General features: G+C 42.6%; 1 protein-coding gene across 1 annotated transcript in view; it reads right to left on the bottom strand.

Moving 5' to 3' along the window:
• Positions 1-1717: 1717 nt before the first annotated feature.
• NOC4L (nucleolar complex associated 4 homolog) overlaps positions 1718-9721 on the bottom strand; it is a 48524-nt gene continuing 40520 nt past the window's right edge. The window contains exons 14-15 of the mRNA XM_073559008.1: positions 5033-5146; positions 1718-4270 (exon numbers count right to left, since the gene is read on the bottom strand). Coding sequence (XP_073415109.1) covers positions 4157-4270; positions 5033-5146 — 228 coding nt within the window. The 3' untranslated portion in view covers positions 1718-4156. The remainder of the gene's footprint in view (positions 4271-5032; positions 5147-9721) is intronic.

Genomic DNA, 9721 nt, shown 5'->3' with positions numbered 1-9721 from the left:
TCGTGTTTTCAGGATTTCCCTTAAAATTGCACAGGTGAGATCTGCTCACATGCACAAGCAATAATTGCACCACCTGGGCGATACTAAGGAGATCCTTAAAACCTGACCTGTTGGTGGCTCTTGAGGACTGGACTTGGGGGAACACTGGTCTAGAATCTTCAAAGCCTCGTCCTCCTTAGGAAACAAGGAATTGAGATCATTCGTATAAAAATACCTCAAACAACAATGACCTCGCAAAAATATGTAAATCTTTGATAGTGATGGATACATCGAATCTGGCCGCAGGTGAAAAAGAGAGCCCTTTACCAAGGAGTTGCAAATCCATTTCAGAAAGTGTATATTGGCTTAAATCACCTTATCTCTATTCCCCAATGAAGACGCAACATTTCTCTTATATGGATGATAGGAGTGATCATGAAGCCTCGTGCTCTCCACAGACTCAGTTGCTGCAGATACCGAAGACAGATCTGAACGTCCACTTAATGATGAAATAGAGATGTTAGAGGAAGTTTCATGGAGATTAGAATTATTTCTATTTCTCCAAAGATTTACCCTTTTGGACTGATAATCCTTAAGTTCCCTATTATATTTGGTCATTTGTGTTTCTTGAATTTTCTTGACCATCACATCCATGGATTTGTCAAGCTCAACTTCAAAATGTAGGATTTTTAGTGCCGGACAACCAGAACGTAGCTCCGCTTGTACAGTATCAATTAATCCATCCAACTCATTGATATTTGTAGTATTACGATCAATAAAGGGCTGTATTAAAATCATTGAGCAATTATTACATGCCTCCTCCCATTTATCAATAAATACTAGATCATCGATTGGGAAAGATAGAATCACTAACTCTCAGACCTCTAGGGATCATTTTATTAGTCTTATATTTTTCAAGGAACAATCTGTTCCACCATAATCTAGACCGTTTATCAAGCATTGCCTTGATACCGGAAAATTTAACATCCCATGTAGAATCACCCAGCTGCTGTGCATCAGCCCCGCCACTGCGAAAAACCTGGTCCATCTGGTTGAGCCATGACTTCTCCCTGGCTTGAAAATCCATGGTGTTGACCAATATACCGTGGCATTAAGGTTCGGCTCACATTTATCCTGTGCTCTACGCCGAGCGCTTACACCGGGGTTTTCCATCTAAATCTCTGAAATATGTGATTCAGATGGAACACCTGGAGGAAGATTCCTTAGAATGAGGCAGATAGCATCCAAAGTGCCTCTATCTGGCCTATGACGAGAAGATGTCCATCCTTTTAGGCATGCGAGTGCCGTCGGCCACAGTTTTGTGCCCCTCTATATATATAAAAAAAAAAAAAAAAACACCCTCTCTTCTGAGCACCACAATGTGCCTATACCGCAGTTACCGTCCACATATTTGCATTTCTGTAGCAATGAAAGTCCACCTAAATTATGGGTGCATGAGCTGGGTACAATGGACTGGCACTAAAACAGCACTTTGCAATTTTCACTCAGCAACATCCACTGATCCTGTTTCTGGAAAACACCCATAGAGTAAAAAATGTCACACCTGTAGATAAATTCCCAAAATGGGGTTACTTGTAGGGTGAAGGGAGGGGGGATTTTGTGTTCTTCCGGCACTTAGGGGCTTTGTATATATAACACTCAGTCCCTCACGAGTTTTGCTGAATGGCTAGGCAGTACTGTAGAGCCACATAAGGGATATATCTACATTCAGCAGAAATTGTGGGACAAATTTTGGGGCCATTTTTACACATTTCCAACTGTGAAAATGTAAATCTGGGGTAAAAACAATATTTTGGTAGTAAAAGTGTTAAACTTTTTTTCTTCACTGCCCAATAGTATAACATTCTGAGATATGATCATTGCACCCCTAGATTTATGATCATTGCACCCCTAGATTTATTAATTGAAAGGTATAGTTTGTAAAATGGGGTCTCTTCTGCTGTTCTAGCACTTCAGGGGCTCTGCCAAAGCGACATGCCACCTTCAAACTAATCCAGCAAAATCTGAACTCCAATAAGGAGCTTCTTCCCTTCTGAGCTTTGCACTGTACTTCAAAAGTCGTTTGCAACCATATATGGGATATCTGCGCACAACAAATGTTGGGTCATTTTCTCCTATCCTTGTGAAAATGAAAAAATTTGGGGCTAAAAACATTTTTATGGGAAAAATATATTTTTCATTTTCACAGATGGGTGTGAAATTCTGTGAAGCACCTGTGGGTTCAAGGTGCTCACGACACATTTACATAAATTCCTCGAGGGGTCTAGTTTCCAAAATGGTGTCACTTGTGGGGTTAGCCCACTGTTTAGGCCTATCAGGGGCTCTCCATACAAGATATGATATCCGCTGCCCATTTCAAAGTCAGCGATCCAAAATGTCACGCCTTCCTTTCTTAGCCCTTTCTGATTGGTGTCACTTTGGGGTATTTTCTTTCATATAGACCCCTCAAAATCAATTCAAATGTAATGTGGTCCCTAAAAAAATGGTTTTGTAAATTGTTAGAAAAATGAAACATACGATAACTTGTCAACTATTAACAAAAAAAAATAGGTTTCAAAAATTGTGCTGATGTCAAGTAGACACGTGGGAAATGTTATTAACTATTTTGTCTGACACAGCGCATAAAAATTATACGTTTGAAAATTGCACATTTTTCGCCAAATATCCGATTTTTTCACAATATAACGCAAGTCTTATTGAAGGAATTTTACTTCTATCGTGAAGTACAATAAGTCATGGAAAAACAATCTCTGAATCAGTGGGATCCGTTAAACGGCTCCAGAGTTATTACCACACTAGATTATGGCCCGATGCTATCGCATCGGGAGAATGCGATAGCATCACACCTCTTGCCATGTTAACCCTCAACACACACACACCTCAACACACACTCCTCTCACCTTTCACCATCTCCACTCACGTCCATTCACTCCTTCACTCCACATAAGTCGCCGGAAGAACATGTCGCCGGCGTGGACGACATCGGGATCCAAAATGGCGTCAGCGAAATCTCGCGAGTTTTCGCCGACGCCATTTTGGATCCCGACGTCGTCCTCGCCGGCGACATGCTCTTGCGGCGACGCCATCTTGAGTATCACGGGATTTCACGATACTCAAGACGGCGTCGCCGCAAGAACATGTCGCCGGCGTGGAAGGACGTCTGGATCCAGGATGGCGGCGGCGGAAGATGTCAGGGATCGTGGATCAGCGGCGATGACGGCGTGAGTATGAGAGACGGAGTGAGAGAACGGGTCGTATGTGGAGTGAAAGAGTGAGTGGACGTGAGTGGAGATGGTGAAAGGTGAGACTAGTGTGTGTGTTGAGGAGGAGTGTTGAGGGTTAACATGGAAAGAGGTGTGCGGTGACGTCACCGGTTACAACTGGACGGAAGTTGTTACAACCGGAAGCTGCTTAGGGCATTTATTATTATAGATAAATGACACTGCTCAGAATTGTAAAATTTGGCCTGGTCATGAAGGTGAAAAAAGCCTCTTGGGTGGAGCGGTTAAAAACAAATTTGAATTTTGTTCTTATGTGGCTGTCTGCCAATGGATGGTCCTCAAAAATGGTGACTGCCATGGCACGGCAATGTGCCCTCTAAATGAAAGCGCCACCAGGATCATTTGTCCCAAATGCCACTCTCAAAGCAGTGATTGGAGAAACAGACGCTGGCTGTATCACACAGATGGTACCCATTGTGTATGGTGCAGGGAGGGGGAAAAACCCCTCAAGCAGCATAATATTTAACCCTTTAACTGTCAGCACAACAGTTTTCTCAAGATAAATCTAAGCTATTTGACTGTGTAACCCAGCTTGCTGCCATCACATTGCTTACAGGGAGGGAAATAGTTGACTGAATAGCCATAACCCTGGAACAATAATAGCTGGAAAGACTACTGTGGATCAAACAGAATAATGAGGTACTTTGTTGTCCCCTAAAGTAAGAAAAGACTGTTGCTAAGGAACAACGACCAGCAAGATATCACATTATTCACATATCATCCAGCAGAAACCACATTATTCAGATTAGAAAAAGACAGTACAGCTCGTCAGAACAAAAAAAAAAAAAAATGTATTATAAAAGAAAATGATGTCCCCACAATACATAAACAATATTGATGAGTGGAATAAGAAATCTGCCCACAATGGTTTCCAATCATAGAGAAAAGTGCTCTGCCGTGAGATCATGCTTCTTGCCAAGAAGACCTTGAGCAGGCTCAAACTCTAAAGGCACAGTATGGAATTTCTTCTTCATCTCCCTCTCGAAAAGCTGAAACACAGAAAAGGAATTCAATGTACACTCATAATATCGCTACCTTTGGAGGTCCAATCTGAAAATGCCAATATTTCTACAGCAAACAGAAATCCCAAAAGGTAGAGACCCTTGGTGAAGAGCAATAATGCAAAACAACTTTAATTGCTTCCCTTTTAATGGAGATTATGGACTCATGGCAGCTACAGAGCGGATGAGAGAGGCCAAACTGACTGCAGCCAAGTCCATTTATACAGCTCTTAATAGACCTCAATGTAAGCAAGACCTCAGAGGGATGAGCTGGGGACAGGACTGCACGCCCTCCCCAGCTCCTCCAGAGCTGCAGCACAAGTTTAACTGTTTGTATATTCCAGTGTGATCACTTTATCTGCGCCATTTACTATTACTGCACAACACCTTATAGGAAAACGGTGCTGAACTAACAGAAATGGATTAAATGGGCAGCAGAGGGATTGAGACCAGAGACCGATTACTTTAAACTGCTTGGATCGCCTCATTAGGGTCGATAGACCTGCCCAGTACACAAGTGTGGCATTTCACATAGGAAAGCAGTACCTGGCTTTATCCAGCTAACGCCTACTCATAAGGTTTGGCATCCTGTGCATGGATCTAAACATTGTTATTCTGGCATGTGTCCCTTGTGGCAGAGACCATTAGTCTCTTTAGACCTCATCAACTGATCAACTGGAATTAGTTACTGTGAAACGACAGCAAAGAGGTTAATATGGTAATTCCCAGTATGTGCACAGTTTTTCTTACCGCATATGATGACAGCTCCAGGAGTTCAGAGATGTCACTCTCTTGTGAGGACAGGGCCCGACTAATGACATTGGCAGCTCTCACAACGTTTGGATAGTAATGCTTCTGTAAAGCCTATTTTTAATACAAATGAGTTTATATTTGAAAAAAATAAATAAAAAGCAATGACTAGCAGAGCTGAGAAGGGGAAAAGGAACTGTAATTTAAAAGAGAATCTTCATTATTAGGCCCAAAAATAATGTTGCATTGATTTTTTCATAAGTCTTAATAGAGCTCTTTTTTTCCCCTCAAAAACAGGTCTCCTTATCTGTATATCCCAGAGAAACCAACAGAGGGCGCTTACTGCTAATAACAGAAAGATGTATATCTTTGTATCGTGTTAGCCAGTAGATAGAAAAATATTCAGAATTGAGACTCTCAATTCTGAATATTTTTCTTACTGCTAATAACGGAGTTCTACAGATAGCAGTTTGCAGTAAGCTCAAGCGCCCTCTAGTGGCTGCTGCAGAAAGTCACATGGTTTTACCGATATAAAGTACGACTACCACCTTTAATGCCTCTCTTGCAGTATTCTAGTAATTTCTAAGTCCCCAATTCCATCTGCATAGCACAAAAAGTAATTTAGAATATTCTCATACGGTGTAGTCTGGTTCAATCGGAGTCGCTGGTTTCACTTTGGCACCTCTTCTCTCGTCACGAGAATCATCCTCCTATCCTGCTTCATGTGGATGACATGTCCTACATCATCCACACAGTGTCACATCGTGCTCCTGAGCAGGCATAGTTCTGCTGATGGGCAGAGTAAAGTATTGTAGTGCATGCGCGCCGGTATTACTGCCAAGTATTACAGTACTTTGGAAGGCACACAACAGCCATCGTCCCCAACATGTATTCCATTCTCTTCTGTAACCTGCTGCTTTAAAGAATTTTTTCAATAAAGAGATTTGCAAAGTGCCTCGTCAGGGAGAAAGAGGACATGAACTCTATAGTGCCACCTGTTGGAAGCAGGTGGCGCTATAGAGTTCAAGTCTTCTTCCTCTCTGAAGAGGCAATTTGCATACTGAATTTCCCAGAGAAGCTTTGCACAGCGAATAAGTCTCCTTACCTTGACATGTCAGAGCTGGTATGTCACTGTCCACAAGGAGAAACGCTACCCCTTAGACTTCAATAAAGAGAAGACTTTTAAAAGGGACGGTGAGTGAGGCCTTATTCCTCCTACATCAAAGTACTTTGCTCTGCCTCAGCAGGGCAGAGTAGTTCACTTGTGCAGGAGCACGACTGGGGACACGGTGAATGAAGTAGGACGTGTCATCCACATGAAGCAGGGCAGGGTGACGATGCTTGCTATGAGAGAGGAAGCCCTGAAGCCAATCCAAAGACACTAATCGGACAAGACTGCTCCATATCGGGGTATGAGAAGTTATATTGTGCTATACAAAGGAATTTGGGGACTTACAAACAACTTACTAAGATGTGAAAAATATTCAGGATTGAGAGTCCTCAGTAGTTGATACCTTTTAATGGCTAACTGAAAAGATGGTAATACATTGCAAGCTTTCGAGACTACTCAGGTCTCTTCATCAGGCTAGACTAATACAAAATCTGAAGTCACATATTTATGCACAATACAGCCTAGAAAAAAATGCAATAGATAAGACAAGTGACGTGAAGCAGAACTATCAATATGGGAGAGGGAGAAACATAAATATAAACATTGGACCAGTTCATAGATAAGGAGTCTGGATGTTTTATGGTCCTCTGATTGGGGTCTAGTTCTGTGTGTGGCAAAACATTTCTGTATCCCTGATCACAGCAGCATGGATATGAAATTACTGGTATTGAAAGGTAACTTCACATCTCAGAGAGAGACGAGTTTGGGAGTACAAATTTATGACGAACTTTGACACTCTCAGTGCTGGAATGAATGTGTCGCATGGATTTATGTCTTTTTACATCAATTAAGGAATTTCCTTTTAAAACCTTGCGGGGCAACACAGAACTAGACCCCAATCAGTGGACCATAAAACATCCAGACTCCTTATCTATGAACTGGTCCAATGTTTATATTTATGTTTCTCCCTCTCCCATATTGATAGTTCTGCTTCACGTCACTTGTCTTATCTATTGCATTTTTTCTAGGCTGTATTGTGCATAAATATGTGACTTCAGATTTTGCATTAGTCTATGCCTGATGAAGAGACCCGAGTAGTCTCGAAAGCTTGCAATGTATTACCATCTTTTCAGTTAGCCATTAAAAGGTATCAAATACTGAGGACTCTCACTCCTGAATATTTTTCTATCCACTGGCTAACACGGTTAAAAGATATACATCTTTCCTGTTACTAAGATGTGGTAAAAGACGCTTTAAGGTGCTGATACTTTACATACGGAGAACCTGGTGACGGGTTCCCTTTAAGAGGACTGGAGCTCTGTAAAGAAAAAAAAAAAAGGGGGGGGTTCCCTAGATGTGAAGAACTAATCAGCAAAGCAGTTTGTTACAAAGCAGCTGTCTGGGAATTTTCTTAAGATACCAAATTAAATAGCTACAACAATTAGAAGGAGAACTAACTAAACTTTATTATTACGGGGGATTTTATAAAATCAAGAGAGCCCACCACTCATCTGCCTCTTGGCTTCTTTCATGCCAGATGGTAGTGTGCTCCTAACTAGAGTTGAGCTAATTTGTTCAGAATCAGTCGCCAAATCTGAGTTTGCCATATTTGCGTCCTAGTCATGCCGAATTTATGTTTGATGATTGGTTCTGAACATATTTGTTCATTTCTAGTCCTGTTAACTCCAATGACGTTTGGCTGTGTTCGGCAAATACTGCAAAAACAATAATCGCTGCCGATCATAATCGGAACAGAATTTTGAAAAACTTGCTCAACTCTACTCCTAACCGATATACAGTTTGGACCAATAAAATTGCTGTGCTGCTGACCTGATCTATGTGCTCTCCAGTACGGCAGACAGAGGTTGCCTTTCCTCTTCAGCTTTGAAGAAGTGCAGGTCAGTAGTTGACCAGATCCAGCAATCTGGAGAAGGATTACAAGCTCTATAGCCAAGAACTTATAAGTAATACGCTCAATGCCTAAGAGATCAGCTAGTGGTTTACAACATTAAAAATCCCTCCTATTGCTATCCTCAGAGATCTTACAGTCCTTTGTACCACTCTGTCATAAGGTGTGTTTATTGGGAATCCTTGATGAGGAGACCTGGACTCACTACTCTTGCAGTCTTCTCGGTGAAACATTGTTTTTTTGGCTTTAAGGCCACAAAATGGATTAAAAAAAAACAAAAACGAATTTCACACTGGGTCAATAAGGTAAAGTCTGCAGCTTCATATGTCAGGGTGTTATATAAAATAGGGATTTTTGTGTACTCACCATAAAATCCTTTTCTCTGAGCCACTCACTGGGGGACACAGACAGTGGGTGTTATGCTGCTGGCCACTAGGAGGACACTAAGTAAACCAAAAAAAGTTAGCTCCTCCCCTGCAGTATACACCCTCTCGCTGAGATTTCTCCAGTTCGGTGAAAAAAAGCAGTAGGAGCATAAACAGTCAATAATAACCATAACTAAGTCAAAGCCTAAGAATGCTACAGTGAGCCAATAGGCTAAACAGGGTGGATGCTGTGTCCCCCAATGATTGGCTCAGAGAAAAGGATTTTACGGTGAGTACACAAAAATCCCTATTTCTCCTACGCCTCATTGGGGGACACACAGTGGGACGTCCTAAAGCAGTCCCTGGGTGGGGAGCATACATCTGCTAATACCCCATGTACCACCGAGTCAACAGTGAGGTACTGCCGATTGCAGGCTGCATCCGCAGAGGCCTGAGAATGAATTAGGCAATGTTTGTAAAGGTATGCAGGCTGGATCAAGTCGCAGCCTTGCAGACAGGCCTGAGAAAGAAATTGGTAATATTTTGTAAAAAGTAAGCGGACTGGACAAAGTCGCAGCCTTGCAGACCTGTTCTGCCGAGGCCTGGTGCCGAATAGGGGCCCACTGACCAGGTAGAGTGCGCCTTAATCCCCAGTGGGACAGGCACGTTCCTGATACAGTAAAACTACTGAATCGCCAGGGGAATCCACCTGGCTAGCCCCTTCCTATGCCCCTCTGGAAGCATGAACAGGGCATCTGACTTGTGGAAGGGAGCCGTCCGCGAGATGTACCTTCTGAGCGCCCTAACCACATCCAGGGTGTGGAGGGCCTTCTCAATGCGATGGACTGGCGCCGGACAAAAGAAAAGGCAAAACAATTTCCTCGTTGAGCTGGAAAGAGGAGACGAAATTGGGCAGGAAGGACTTGGACGTCCTGAGAACTACCTTTTCCTGATGAAAAATTCAGGAATAGAGAACGGCAGGACAGAGGTGCCAATTCCAAAACTCGTCTGATTGACGTAATTGCCACTAGAACAACCACCTTCCAAGAGAGGACGGACAGACACGTCCTGCGGCGGTTCGAAAGGAGCCTCCTGTAAGGCCCTGAGAACCAGGTTAAGGTGCCATGATTCCAATTGCCTTCTATAAGGAGGCACCACATGGGAAACTCTCTGAATGAACGTCTTGACTTGAAGTTTGGTGGCAATTTTGCGTCGGAAAAGCACTGACAAGGGTGAAATTTGGTCCTTGAGCGAGCTAAGCACGAGGCCTGATTTTATACCAGATTGAAGGAATTCCATTATGG

This window comes from Dendrobates tinctorius, unplaced genomic scaffold, assembly GCF_039654945.1.
Source record: "Dendrobates tinctorius isolate UK_male_01 unplaced genomic scaffold, ASM3965494v1 ptg000265l, whole genome shotgun sequence".
In the NCBI taxonomy this organism is placed as follows: Eukaryota; Metazoa; Chordata; class Amphibia; order Anura; family Dendrobatidae; genus Dendrobates; species Dendrobates tinctorius.
This window is presented reverse-complemented; position numbering and strand designations above follow the sequence as displayed.